This window comes from Monodelphis domestica, chromosome 6, assembly GCF_027887165.1.
Source record: "Monodelphis domestica isolate mMonDom1 chromosome 6, mMonDom1.pri, whole genome shotgun sequence".
NCBI lineage: Eukaryota > Metazoa > Chordata > Mammalia > Didelphimorphia > Didelphidae > Monodelphis > Monodelphis domestica.
The window spans coordinates 14,900,013-14,916,054 of record NC_077232.1 but is presented as its reverse complement, the minus strand read 5'-3'; the positions used below and the strand labels follow the sequence as shown (position 1 = coordinate 14,916,054).

General features: G+C 37.7%; 1 protein-coding gene across 1 annotated transcript in view; it reads right to left on the bottom strand.

The window, feature by feature from the left end:
• The window catches only part of VN2R624 (vomeronasal 2 receptor 624), a 30,830-nt gene that overhangs the window by 3,737 nt on the left and 11,051 nt on the right, over positions 1-16,042 (bottom strand). Inside the window, 1 exon segment of the mRNA NM_001099575.1 lies at positions 832-1,050. Coding sequence (NP_001093045.1) covers positions 832-1,050 — 219 coding nt within the window.

Below are 16,042 nucleotides of genomic sequence, written 5' to 3'. Positions count from 1 at the left end.
AATCAAATTATTTGAGTGGTTGATCTTCTTTCTTAGTCTGGCATCTGGAGGTACCTCTGATGATTCAGAGAAGGTGGGATTTATGACTTCCCATAGACAAAAAGAATTGAATGTAGATATATTCTATATCGGAAGAGGAAATACCAACAACATTCGATTTGTCGTTCGGACATTTAGCATTTGTGCCACTTTTCACAAACTTACTTGGGATTTTCTTGCCACGGATGCCAGAGTGGTTAACCATTTCCTTCTCCAGCAGATTTTACCAAAAATAAAAACTGAAGGAAAAAGGATTCAGAGACTGACCCAGACTGATAGAGCTAGTCAGTATTTGAAGGGAGATTTGAACTGGAGAAAAGGAGCCTCCCTGACCTCTGACACTCTTCCCATTATGCAGGCACATTTTAATTAAGAGCCTATAAAAGCAGGCATGGGAATTTTTGGGAAGACAAAAATTCATGATCAGATGTTAATATCAGCTATACTTTGGTGTTACAGGTCTCTTCTGAGGGTAAAAGTTTTCTACTCTCCCTCCTTTTGTTGTGATTCAAACTTGCCCACTTGATCTGAGGTATTTCCAGATTTTCATCATATGATTAATTCACATCATTATGTAACTTAATCAGAATGACTTTTAAAAGAATATTGAGAAAAGGAAATGAGAGGAATCAAGCTTCTTTCTTACTGAGAGCAAAAGCAAAAAGTAGATGTTTCAGTCCTGTCCTCGTCATTCACAATGTCTTCTTGGAAGTTTAATGTCTCATGAAAAGACAACAGTGTCCAGGCTTCTAACAGCCTCATCTATGTAGCTCTTATTCACCTGACTCTTACCTGGGGGAAATCTTCTGGCCAATCGATGTCCTCTTCATTAATGCTTAACACTTTTTCCTGAGGAATCACTTCTCCAACTTTCACCTGTGTCCTAATAGAGTCAGGTAATGATCTAAAATTCAGGATATCATATTTCTCAGGTGTCATGGAGGGTCCATCCCCGCAGAACTCAGGTTTGAATCCAGTGACAGGATTAACACACTTCAGGAAATGGTGGAGCTGAAGGCAAGGGCAGGAGTTTGTTACTCATTGAAGAAAGAAGGGCTCATTCACTCTCCTAAGTCTTGATAGTCAACTCAAAGTGGCAATGTGTTTGAAGCTTACAAAAGCCATCATTCTTTTTTTTTCATAAATTCTTCTTACTGAGTTTTACCCAGCACTCCATACTCAATTTCACTTTTTTCCTAGCAAGTCATAGGTGCCATAAGAGTATTCTAGATAATGAACCGACCTCAGATGTAATTTTAACTTTCCTCCAACAAATCATGAAATTCTTTCATATACCTCTGCTATCTTGCATTCCAGGATCCTTTTTAAATATCTGTATTCACAGACATTGTATGGTTTTCAAGAAGAAGTCTTTTTCCTTAGGGAAAAAGTCTATCCCAGATCTATAGAATATTTGATTAGGTAAATTTAGGATTAAAGAAATATTTCAATTTTTACTGCTGAAATTCAAAGTAAAGAAGAAAAGGAGAATACAAATAATTAAAAGAGTAAACAATTCCAAAAAGTTCATTGAAACAAAATAAAGGAAAATAATTCCAGTAAAATAAAATATTTAATCCCTGCTTTGTAATTGAGGATTATGAGAAAAAAAGAGATTAAGTGATTGTCCAGAGCCACACAGTTATTACATATCTGAGGAATGTTTTTAAATGAGGTCTTTTTAATTCAGTCAGTTGTCATGACTGTCTGGTGTAAAGATTAAAATTAATATCCAGTACTCCCAGTATTATATTTAATAACATATATTAAATATTTATCTTGAAGTATAAGGACGTAAGGTTAGCAAAAACCAAAAGCCGCTAGTCCCTCCTCCATCATTGATCCCAAGAGTCCACGGGTAGAAACAAGAACTCAAAATTCCCCCACATGAGACACACAAAGTGGCAAAGGAAAAGGGGATTTTGGAAAATGTAGTCCCTAGGGATCAATATTCTAAATCAATAAAATTCCCCTGTGATCCTTTGGGAGACCAGTCTCCTCATTGAATCATGAAAACATAACTTATAACATGAACTAGAGGTATATACAAATATTACAGTTTTTAAAGGGAAATTACAATAATTTGGGGATAAGAGGAAAATAAAAGGGAAAAGGAACAAACCCAATCATAGGTGCATTAACAAAAAGCCAATTAGTGGGCTGTCCTCTTTGGAAAGAGATTGTACATTCAAAAACAAAAGCAATCAAGCCCCTTGAAGTTTAAATTCGCCATATCTCAAAGTTCACTCTGAATCTTCTGGTACAGTGTGTGGTCTCTGTAGGCATCTTTCAGAGCCTTCTCAATTCTGGGAGGTAGTCTCTTGTTCTATCTTTGGCTCAAATTCAAGTCAAAGTTTACAACGATAACATAGTCCCCCATGAGGAAATTAATAATACATTCCCCACTAAGGAGGATACAGGGATTCATGTAGGAATTACACATAGATACAAAGTCTAGTTATAAGGCATATGTATCAAGTATCAAAAAAATCAAGTAATCAAAGAAATTAAAATAAAAATGACTTCTGAGTCAGATAAAAAACATATAAGAAGAAAACTTGAAAAATAATTCTGGGAAGAAGAGAAAAAAGAAGAAGAAAAATATATCACAACTCACAAGAGGTTCTTGTTGTGGTCCAAGTCCCATAAGTATACAACAATAATCAGTTACTAACCAAGTTCAGCAGTCTTTACTACAGTAAGTTGTCACATCATGAGAAAAAATAGACGAAGAGACTAGATCTTGAGAGAAATGGGAAATAGAATATCCGGGTTCAACCCTTTTCTTCGTTTCTTCGGGATAATGGAGCCAGAGCAATCGATGTTATATTCTTGATATAAAGTGTGGTACAATAAAGTCCTGCAATTATACATGTTAAACAGCCACAACCTCCAGTCTCACATATGATCAAGTCATTGTGCTTTTTTTGCAGAATGTCATCAATCCTGATAGGATTGGTTTGGTTTTGTTCACTTTTTTGTGCTTGTTTGAAATTTTGCAAGTCAAGTTCTGTGCTCCTTTGTGGTCTGTTTGTCCTTGGATTAGACATAGTCATCAACCTATGGAATGAAAAATAGACTACGGGGCATTGAGCAGGAATCAAAAATTAATTTAGAACACTTGAAGTTATCCTTTTTTTAGTGGACATATAAGATAAATTGTTTATCATACTTTTTATGCCTATAGTAGAGGCATAGAGGATACCTTGTTTTAAATTTGAGATTTCTTAGGTGTTCTGTTTCAATTTAATTGGTTCAGGTATTGAGTTATTTTGTGAGGGCTGCAAGGGGCTTAGTGATTTACCCATAGCAAGGGATCAACTGTTGACCAAATCCAGTTGATCCAAGAATAGATCTCAATTGATTTTTAATGGTAGGAGCTTTTTGGGGGATATTTTCAATAGGCTTTGGAGACATTAAATAGGATCCAGCAGTTAAAATGAAGCTTAAATATTGTACCATGGTGAGACACCACTGAACTTTGTCCTTGGAGACTTTGTGGCCACTCTTATGTAGCTCTAAGAGGAGGTGTTTGCTATCCACTTGGCATGATTCAGCATTTGGTGAGTCCATGAGTAAACCATCCATATTTTGAATTAAAATACTATTTACATGTTATGGCATCTGTATCAGCAGTTAAGAATTATGTAAACAGGACTTCCGGTCAAGATGGCCTCTTAAAAGCAGCAAAAGTTCAGACCTCTGAAAACCCTTCCTTACCAAGCACAAATTGAATAAGCCTAGGGCACCAAAATTCAAACTGAACAACCAGACAGACCCGAGGAACCCTCCTTCTGGTCTCAGATCAAAGGTACACCCACCAAGACAGAATCCTAGATCACTCAGACCCAAGGGGAAGGCAGAAGGAAGTTCCCAGGACCCCTCCCCACCCAACCCAGAGCACTGAGCCCACAGCAGCAGTGGGACCCTCAGGGCCAGCAAAAAGGCCTCAGGGCCAGCTATTCTTTTTTTTTTTAAACCCTTACCTTCCATCTTGGAGTCAATACTGTGTATTGGCTTCAAGGAAGAAGAGTGGTAAGGGCTAGGCAATGGGGGTCAAGTGACTTTCCCAGGGTTACACAGCTGGGAAGTGTCTAATGTCAGATTTGAACCTAGGACCTCCCATCTCTAGGCCTGGCTCTCAATCTACTGAACTACCCAGGTGCCCCCAGGGCAGGCTATTCTGAAGTACACACCTTGAAAGCAACCTGGGCCAGTCTTGGGGGCCACCAACACAGACAGCAGGGAAACAGAGAGAGACAGGGTGAGCCTGTAGCCCCCTGGCTGGGTCCTTCCATCTGAGTAGGTTCCTGCTTCCATCTGATCAGATTCATGTATCAGGGCAAATTCAGTCCAACCCAGCTGAACCTAAACCCATCAGGAGCCCTCAGAGCTTCTGAAAGGACAGAAACCTCAGGGCCAGCAAAGGGGTTGCTCTGAAGGGAATAGGGCTTACCTTGAAAGTAACCTGGGCCAGCCTCGAAGCATCTAACACAGACAGCAGAGGAGGTTTCCCTTGCTTCAGGGCTCATTCAGCCCAACCCAGCTGAACTTAATCCCATCAGGAGCCCACAGAGCTCAGGGAGGCCATGACCCCTACACCCCTTAGAGTGTAAGGTCTTCTAAAAGAACAGAAACCTCAGGGCTGGCAAAGGCATTGAGGTACCTTGCGGACAGTGCTATGCCAGGCTCAGAGCATGGAAGTAAGGCAGCCGAGAAGCAATGGGAGGGAACTGAGAGCAGTAACACCCAAAATACCGGCAGACAGGGGAGGGCAGGCTCTGGGCTTACCCGGGAACACAGAACAGCTGTGGAGAAAGGACAATCTGCCTGGAGCTAAAGCCTCGGACCATCAGACATATACAAAAGAGCCAGTTCTCCTCATTCAGATAGGGATGGCAAACAGTACAGAAGTACAAAAGCCGCCAAACAACAAGAAAAGCAAGAAGAAGGGGGTGACTTTGGACACATTTTATGGAGCAAAAATACAAAATATAGAGGAGATAGAAGAGGAAACACAAGCAAATGCTTTGAAACCCTCCAAAGGAAATGGAAACTCTCCACAAACCCTTGAAGAATTTCAATCTGAAATGATCAAAAAGAAGGAAGCCTTCTGGCAGGAAAAGTGAGGAATAATGCTAAAGGAAATCAACAATCTGAAACACGAAAAAATGCAACTACAGAAACAATGTGACCAAACTGAAAAGGAAAAGCAGGCTTTAGAGGTCGGAATCAGGCAAATGAAAGACAATGATCTTTCAAAAGAGCAAGAATTAATAAAGCAAAGCCAAAAGACCAAGAAATTAGAAGAAAACATAAAATATCTCACTGACAAGGAGATAGACCTGGAAAATAGAAGAAGGAGAGACAATTTGAGAATAATTGGCCTACCAGAAAAGCCAGAAATAAATAATAATCTCAACCTCATAATACAAGATATCATCAAAGAAAACTGCCCAGAGATTCTCAAACAAGGGGGCAATACAGGCATTGGAAAAAGTTCACAGAACACCCTCTACAATAAATCCCCAAAAGACAAATCCCAGGAATGTAATTGCCAAATTCCAAAGCTTTCAAGTAAAAGAAAAAATCTTACAAGAAGCCAGAAAAAGACAATTTAGATATAAATGAATGCCAATCAGGGTCACACAAGACCTTGCAATTACACTCTGAATGACCATTAGGCATTGAACATGATTTTCAGAAATGCAAGAGAGCTGGGTCTTCAACCAAGAATCAGTTATCCATCAAAACTGACTATATACTTCCAGGGGAAAGCAAGGACATTCAACAAAATAGAAGATTTCCAAGCTTTTGCAAAGAAAAGACCAGAGCTCTGTGGAAAGTTCAAAATCTAAAAACAAAGAGCATGGAATACCTGAAAAGGTAAATATGAAGGAAAGGGAAAAGGAGAAAAATGTTATCTTTTTCTTTTATTCAAATTCTCTTCTATAAGAACTATATTAATATCAAGTTATATATATATATATATACATATATATATATATTAATATGTGGGGGAAATGTAATGTGTAACTCTCAAAAATTATATGCATCATTAGAGTAGTAAGTAGAATCACTCATAGGGTACATTTGGGGAATCAAGATGATATGGAGAAAGGGGGGATAGAAAGAAAAAGGGAGGGGGGAATCATTGATGGTACTAAGATATACTCCAAAAAAGGGGGGGGGAGAACTAAATAGAATAATCTTTCTCACACAAAGTTACACATGGGAAGGGATGGGAAAGTAAACTCCAATAAGAAGGAGAGGAAGAGAGTTTTTTACTTATTCCTTACTCTCAGTGAATTCAACTCTGAGAGGGAAGAGCATCCAGATGCATTGGGGTCTTGAATTCTATCTTACCCAACAAAGGTAGGGAGAAGGGAAAACCAAGGGGGGGAAGGGGGAGGGAAAACAAAAAGAGAGGTAAGGGGAGGGGGGAGGAGGAGGGAACAAAAAGGGAGGGGGTAGAAAGGGAAACATATCAAGTGAGTGGACAAGGGTGACTGATTTAAAGTAAATCACTGGCTAAAAAGGTTATAGCTAAAGAAGAAAGGTTAAAATTAATGGAGGATATCAAAATTCCAGGGAGTCCATAAGTAATAAACATAACTTTGAATGTGAATGGGATGAACTCACCCATAAAACACAGAAGAATAGCAGAATGGATTAGAATACAAAACCCTACCAAATGTTGTCTTCAAGAAACACACATGAGGCGGGTAGACACCCACAATGTCAGATTTAAAGGATGGAGTAAGACCTTCTGGGCTTCAACTGATAGAAAGAAGGAAGGAGTTGTAATCATGATATCTGACAAAGCCAAAGCAAAAATATTAAAAGGGATAGGGAAGGTAATTATATTTTGTTAAAAGGGACTTTAGATAACGAAGAAATATCACTAGTCAACATGTATGAACCAAATAGTAAAGCACCTAAATTTCTAATGGAGAAACTGGAATTGAAGGAAGAAATAGACAATAAAACAATATTACTGGGAGATTTGAAACAACCACTATCAAATGTAGATAAATCAAATAAAAAAATAAACAAGAAAGAGGTAAAAGAAATGAAGGAAATCTTAGAAAATTTAGAGTTAATAGACATATGGCGAAAAATAAATAGAGACAAAAAGGAATACACCTTCTTCTCAGCACTACATGGCACATTCACAAAGATTGACCATACACTAGGTCACCGAAACATGGCATACAAATGCAGAAAAGCAGAAATAATAAATGCAGGCTTTTCAGATCACAAGGCAATAAAAATAATGATCATTAAGGGTACATGGAAAACCAAATCAAAAATAAATTGGAAATTAAATAATATGATACTCCAAAATCGGTTAGTTAGAGAAGAAATCATAGAAACAATTAATAATTTCATCGAGGTAAATGACAAGGGTGAGACATCCTTCCAAACCTTTTGGGATGCAGCTAAAGCAGTAATCAGAGGTAAATTCATATCACTGAGTGCATAATTAACAAACTAGGGAGGGCAGAGATCAATGAATTGGAAATGCAAATAAAAAAACTTGAAAGCGATCAAATTAAAACCCCCCAGAAGAAAACCAAACTAGAAATCCTAACAATTAAGGGAGAAATTAATAAAATTGAAAGTGATAGAACTATTGATTTCATAAATAAGACTAGAAGCTGGTACTTTGAAAAAACAAACAAAGCAGACAAAGGTCAATAAAATTTAAAAAAAGGAAAGAAGAAAAGCAAATTAAAAGCATCAAAGATGAAAAGGGGGAAATCACCTTCAATGAAGAGGAAATTAAGGCAAACATTAAAAATTACTTTGCCCAATTATAAGGCAATAAATATACCAATCAAGGCGATATGGACAAATATATAAAAAATACAAACTGCCTAGACTAACAAGAAGAAGAAATAGAATTCTTAAATAATCCCATATCAGAAAATGAAATCCAACAGGCCATCAAAGAACTCCCTAAGAAAAAATCCCCAGGGCCTGATGGATTCACCAGTGAATTCTATCAAACATTCAAAGAACAGTTAATCCCAGTACTATACAAACTATTTGACATAATAAGGAGAGGGAGTTCTACCAAACTCCTTTTATGACACAAACATAGTACTGATTCCAAAACAAGGCAGGTCAGAAACTGAGAAAGAAAATTATAGACCAATCTGCTAATGAATATAGATGCAAAAATCTTAAAAAGGATACTAGCAAAAAGACTCCAGTAAGTGATCAGAAGGGTCATCCACCATGATCAAGTAGGATTTATACCAGGGATGTAGGGCTGGTTCAATATTAGGAAAACCATCCACAAAATTAACCATATCAACAAGCAAACCAACAAAAATCACATAATTATTTTAATAGATGCAGAAAAAGCCTTTGATAAAATATAACACCCATTCCTATTAAAAACACTAGAAAGCATAGGAATAGAAGAGTCATCCCTAAAAATAATAAACATTATATATCTAAAACCATAAGCTAATATCATCTGCAATGGGGATAAACTAGATGCATTCCCAATAAGAACAGGACTGAAAGTAGGATGCCTACTATCAGCTGTATTATTTGACATTGTACTAGAAACACTAGCAGTAGAAATTAGAGAAGAAAAAGAAATTGAAGGCATCAAAATAGGCAAGGAGGAGACCAAGCTATCACTCTTTGCGGATGACATGATGGTCTACTTAAAGAATCCTAGAGATTCAACCAAAAAGCTAATCGAAATAATCAACTTTAGCAAAGTTGCAGGATACAAAATAAACCCACATAAGTCATCAGCATTTCTATATATTTCCAACACAGTTCAGCAGCAAAAACTAGAAAGAAAAATCCCATTCAAAATCACCTTAGACAAAATTAAATACCTAGGAATCTATCTCCCAAGACAAACACAGGAATGATATGAACGCAACTACAAAACACTCTCGACACATCTAAAACTAGACTTGAGCAATTGGAAAAACATTAATTGCTCATGGGTAGGAGGAGCCAATATAATAAAAATGACCATCCTACCCAAACTTATTTATCTATTTAGTGCCATACCCATTGTACTTCCAAAAAATTTCATCACTGATTTAGAAAAAAACATAACAAAGTTCATTTGGAAGAAGAAAGGATAAGGGATAACCAGGGAAATAATGAAAAAAATACAAAGGAAGGGAGCCTTACAGTCCCAGATCTCAAACTATATTACAAAGCAGAAGTAATCAAAACAGTTGGTTACTGGCTAAGAGACAGAAAGGAGGATAACTGGAATAGACTTGGGGCAAGTAACCTCAGCAAGACAGTACATGATAAACCCAAAGATCTCAGCTTTTGGTACAAAAATCCACTATTCGATAAAAACTGCTGGGAAAATTGAAAGGCACTGTGGGAGAGATTAGGTTTGGATAAACACCTCACACCCTACACCAAGATAAATTCAAAATGGGTGAATGATTTGAACATAAAGAAAGAAACTATAAGTAAATTAGGCAAACACAGAATAGTATGCATGTCAGATCTTTGGGAAGGGAAAGACTTTAAAACCAAGAAACACTTAGAAAGAGTCACAAAATGTAAAATAAATAATTTCGACTACATCAAATTAAAAAGGGTTTTTTTTGTACAAACAAAACCAATGTAACTAAAATCAGAAGGGAAGCAACAAATTGGAAAACAATCTTCATAAATCCTCTGACAAAGATTAAATTACTTAAATTTACTAAGAGCTAAATCAAATGTACAAAAAATCAAGCCATTCTCCAATTGATAAATGGGCAAGGGATATGAATAGGCAATTTTCAGTCAATGAAATCAAAACTATTAATAAGCACATGAAAAAGTACTCTAAATCTCTTATAATCAGAGAGATGCAAATCAAAACAACTCTGAGGTATCACCTCACACCTAGCAGATTGGCTAACATGGCAGCAAAGGAAAGTAATGAATGCTGTAGGGGATGTGGCAAAGTTGGGACATTAATTCATTGCTGGTGGGGTTGTGAATTGATCCAACCATTCTGGAGGGCAATTTGGAATTATGCCTAATGGGTGTTAGAAGACTGTCTGCCCTTTGATCCAGCCATAGCATTGTTGGGTTTGTACCCCAAAGAGATAATAAGGAAAAAGACTTGTACAAGAATATTCATAGGTGTGCTCTTTGTGGTGGCCAAAAATTGGAAAATGAGGGGATGCCCTTCAATTGGGGAATGGCTGAACAAATTGTGGTATATGTTGGTGATGGAATACTATTGTGCTAAAAGGAATAATAAAGTGGAGGAATTCCATGGAGACTGGAACAACCTCCAGGAAGTGATGCAGAGTGAGAGGAGCAGAACCAGGAAAACATTGTACACAGAGACTGATACACTGTGGTACAATTGAAAGTAATGGATTTCTCCATTAGTTTCAATGCAATGTCCCTGAACAATCTGCAGGGATCTAAGAGAAAAAACACTATCCACAAGCAGAGGACAAACTGTGGGAGTAAAAACTCTAAGGAAAAGCAACTACTTGACTACAGGGGTTAAAAGGACATGTCTGAGGAGAGACCCTAAATGAATATTCTAATGCAAATACCAACAACATGGAAATGGGTTCGAATCAAGAACACCTGTGAAACACAGTGGAATCATGCATTGGCTTTGGGGGGCCAGGGGGGGAGAAAAGAAAATGATCTTTGTCTCCAATGAATAATGTTTTGAAATGACCAAATAATATATTGTTTTTAAAAAGTGTGTAAACAAAGTAGGGCTTTCCAAGAAACCTTGGGGAAGATGAGCCTAGGTCTCCTTCTGCCCTTCAAGATGAAAGCAAATATATGCCTGGTATTCTCATGTATGGGCATAGAAAGAAAAGTTGACCACAAGTCTACTATTGTAAAGTATTTAGCTTTGCTAGGAACAGAAGAAATAACATTATTTATGTTGGAAATTACAGGGAGTTTCTTTATAATGTGATTGTTCACAGCTCTCAAATCCTGGACAAATTGATAGCAATCCTTGCCTTCGGGCCCCAGTTTTAGCTTTTTAACAGCAGGATGGGTGTATTGTTTTCAGGCTTGTAAAGAATTATGATTTCTTGGTCAATCAGGGAATTTATTACTGGTTTATTGCCATGAATTGCCTCCTTCAAAAGAGGGTACTGAGGAATGGAAGGAGGTAGATTTTATTTAAATCTGGACAGGAACAGCAGATTTAAGTAGGCCAATATTAGAAGATGATGTGGCCCAGGGAGAAGCAAGTATATCAGTTGGGATCTCAAAAACAGGAGTCTCCTTCATTTCATGAGTATCTTAAAGAAGTATAGGGAATAAAGTTAGGATGCCTCAGGCAGTTCCAGTGTCATAGAACCATCTGGGGAGCAAGTGTCATGGCCCTAAAATTGCACAAAAGTTCTGTCCCCAGCTAATTTAAAGGGGAGCCAGGCATTAAGAGGAAAGTGTTCCACACAAAAGGGGTCCTACAGACACTATTCTAGGGTAAAGCTTGGGAACCTTTATAGGGGTCCTTGACACTCCCCTGACATTAACTGAGTCAATGGAATTGCAATACGAATCAGGTGAACTATTCAATAGAGACCGGAAAACTCCAGAATCAAAAGGCAATCATAATAGTTGTTACTACCTTTAATATTACAAGGAGCTCATTAGTATGGGGGAGGGAGAGGATAGGGACAATGGGCAGTAAGAAGTCATGGTCTGTAAAATCAAACTTTGTAGACTCTGATTTCTGTGCCCCGAACCCCCACCCTGTACATCTTCATAATCTTTGGGCAGTACCTTGAACTGAGCCCTGAAAGGCAGTAGCTCCCTGTGTGGTTCAGGGATGAGTTCCACTCAAAATCTACTGCTGTGGGATCATTTGGTATGAGTTGTCAGGTGACTGATTTATGTCCCTAGGATTATTATCAGTCCTAAAATTATGATTCCAGAAATTAGCATTATATTTTTCATTCCTATAATTGTTCCTATAAGAATTTCTCCGTTGAGTATAGTTCATCATCACCCACAAACTATTCCTACATTTCATCATTATGTGACTCTTCTTATGACAGAATCAGCAGGTAAGGGACTGATATTTATATTCTTCGAGAGGGGCTAGTGCCATTGCTTGAGCATCATGCCCTATGTTTTATTTATCAATTTTTATCTCCAAAAATTTGATTTGTTTGCTCAAGGCCTCTATCATTATTAACTTCTTCCCTTTTTTCCTTTTTGCCTTTAAACACATAAGAATCAGTGTTTCTCAACTCTTCAAGGTCCATCTGAGGCTACCATGGCCAATGCATCTTAAAATAATCTTGGACCACCCTGCAAGATTTGTTGTCAAAATGTTTCCTTATTTGCTTTATATCTTTGTCTTTAGAAATATCAAGGTCTCAATATTGACCTGCTAGGTCAATGAGCTTATCCATGAATTGGGAGAATGTCTCATTATCTGATTGTCTAAGCCTTTCTAATTTTAACCATACTTCCATATCCTCAGAGCATTCTCGCATAGCTGTTATAATGGCATCCCTACAATGATGTAGTTGCAACTGTTCTATGCTACTTTTATAATCCCATGCAGGATCCTGAGCTGGTCAATGTGTTCACCCCTTGACCATGTTAACATAAGAGGTTATTTCATTTTTCTCACATTCCATTAGAAAAGCATTGAGCAAATTCTCAATATCCTTAGAGGATTGGTCATATTGATAAAAAAATATTAGCCATATTCTTGATCATGACCAAAGTTTCAGATTCAAATGAAGGTACATTATGTTTCAGTTCTCTAATTTCTTGGGATATAAAAGGAAAATGATGTCTTAGGTTCACCACATTCCCAATGCTTCCTATTTTGGTCACTTCCCTAAATGGGAAAAAAGCTTCATAGTAGTCATCTGATGTCTATGATTCCTTAGGAATTGACTGTGGGGATGCTAAAGCAAAATGGGTAGGAACAGTTATGGGAGTAGAATGATATTTATTTGGAGTTTGGTCTAATCTTGGGGTGGGAGAAAGGGCAGGAGAATATGGAGGGTTAAAGGAAATCAGAAGAGGTAAGATCAGCCAGGAGTTCCAGAGAATGAGAGAGATGTTGCAGAGTACTAGAGAGAAGGATCTGTACCTGATATATATGAGGGGGGGGGTTCCTCTCCATTTCAGGAGAAAAAGGACCATCCTCTATTTGTGGTTCAGAAGTAAGTTCATACAATTCAGATATATTTCGGGTGGGATCAGTATTTTTCATTGGTCATTTAAGTGTTCGATAGTTTTTCTTTTTAATTTTCATTTTGGCCTGCATTTCTACTTTAATCTCTCATATAGAGGCATCTTTTGTTTTAATGAAGATCAGAAAAATAAAATATGGTAAGATATAAGGATGAAGAGGGAATTTGTAATTGTACATGCTTCTAATTGGATAAAAACAAAAGGCTTTCACATATGGTAGCATTTATATTGCTCAGCATTTTGATCAAAAAAGGAGAAAAATAATATATATTTATTGATTTATTATTTAATTATTACTATTATAATGGGTAGGGTTATAAGGTGAGGGCATTTACCTCATTTTATTATATTTCATTATGATTTTATTGGATTATTTTTTTAAAGGGGAAAAATTAAATTATTTATTTATTGCTGCCATCTAGTGGCAGCAGACAACCACTGTGTCTAAGCAGGAAAAGGGGAAAAAATAAAAGAGAAGAGAAAGGAAAAAAAAGGAAGAAGAAGAAATAAGAAAAAAAAAACAGTACATTATATTGAACTCTAGCGACCAGGAGGCAGCTCTACAACTGTGAGGGGTTAGGGGTGGTTTTCAGGGTAAGGGCTGTGGTTTGGGGCTGCTAGAATCCAAAATGGAAGATATTACTACACAATTGGGCAGAGACTGGGAGATGAATTTATGGCAAATTTGGTAAAGCAAGGAGGGGTAGGAATTAAGCTGGGTTGGTTTAAAAGAGCGCTAGAACTCTCCCAGTCAAGGCAAAGAGCCTGATGGAGCCTAGGGGGCAGTCAGCTGTTCATTGGTGCGAGGGGCTTCCCTTCCACACTGGCTAGGGAAAGGGAAGCTTATATTTACCATCTGGAATGGATCAGGGCAGCAGAAGTGGCAAAAGCAGCAGCAGAAGCAGCAAAAGCAGCAGCAACTCGGGAGTAGGGGCCAGGCTAGAACTAGCTCTGACTAAAAAAAAAGAAATCCCCATAGTAGTTGGGGTGCAGGTATGGGAGGACAAGCCAGATATGACTAGGCTTTAGCAGCTGCAGTACTTAGTGGCAGCATAGGCGGGGCCTGGGATGCCATGGCTGAGGTAGTAGTTTGAGGCAGCTGGGGAGGGTGGGCCTGCCTCTTAGCCAGGGTTTGGCCAAGCTGCAGACATGAACGGTCAATCAGGCTCATTGGGCTGCTTTCCATGCCTTGGGTGGGGAGCTGCTTCTCCACCAAGTCCCCTAAATTAAGGCAGCTGGGACAGTAAGAGCCTGCAGGCCCACCAGGGTTTATAAAAATACTCACAGCTGCCATAGGCTCAGAAGGTAGAAGCACAGCTATAGGAATGAGCCACAGTTGGGCAGCTAGAGAAGGGTTTGAAAAATCCCAGTAGAAAAGCAGTTTCGGTTGCAAACCAGGAGCAGTTTTGAAACCAACAGGATGCTGGGCTGTAACCAGGCTGTAGGGTTTAAAGAAACAGGCTGCCAGATTTTCTTCTAAGGGAAAAAAAAAGTTCTAGAATCTCTTTTTGATCTGTCAAAAAATATAAAGATTAAAATTAATATCCAGGACTACAAGTAATCTATTTAGTAACATTTATTAAATATTTATAATGAAGAATAAGAAATCAAGGCTAGCAAAAACCAAGAGCTACTCCTCCCTCATCCACCATGGATCCCAGAGACTGGAACTCAAAACTCCCCCCATGTAAGGAGACACACAAACAGGAAAAGGAAAAGGGTATTGTGGGAAATGTAGTCTCTAAGGTTCAATATTCTAAATCAGTACACTTGTCAATTAAGAGATGGGAGGTAGTGAAGTCAGTACACAAAGGACAGGAGCTTAGGGTTGTTTGTTTTTTTTTTTTCTGGATCATCTGTTTCCTGGTAAACATCTTTCTCCTGATTTAGTAACAAACATCTCCTATGGTGGCTAAGTTTCTGTGCCTCATCTTTGGTCTATTTAAGAAAGACATGTTTTTCTGACTCAAAATTCTCTTAATGATTACTGAATAAAATTTGTTGAACTTCCAGTCAGTTCTGTGGTGACTGATGACAGAATTTTATTTCATAGAATATATTCTGTATAATTATATTTTAAATATGCTTATGCAAAGTCTAGGCTTTTTGTACCCAGATATATGAGCTTATTTTATGAATTCTACTAGGCTAAGATGATTCCATACACCTCCAAGTTCCCAACATGTCCACCAAGCAACCAGTTACTCTAGGACTTAGCAATACGACATAGAATACAATTTTCACTACTGGGTTCTCTACTTTTTAAGAAATAAATGTATCATTCAGGCAACTGTGAATATAATCATTCATGTGCAGATATCAAATATTTTGATCAGCATTCATTTGTTGTTAGAAGGTAAAACAGAATTGATCAATGAGATTCTATATATAAGCATCATGGTATTGGTAGTATATAATTGAAAATCAGTTACCCTAAAAAAAACTATATTTCCCAGGAGTCCATTGACTTCCTCTAATTACATACTTCCTGTAGATATGGGATATTAGGTGGGGACAGGGAAGGTCCCAGCTCTTCACTTTCTGTCCTGAGCTTGGTGTTGAACTGACTGATCAGCCATGGGCACATGGTCTTCATTTTATATCTTCTTTATTCCTTGATTTCTAATGATCACTAATAACACTCTTAAAATATAATATTTCTATTATTAGAGATTATAATTGAATTTTTACAGTTGGTGAACAAATGGGACAAGAAATTTTCTCAATTGTTTTTAGATAACCTAGATAATTTTTTAAAGTCACATTTCTCCTGCCAAAGCTTTTTGCCCACCTCACCCACCCCCAG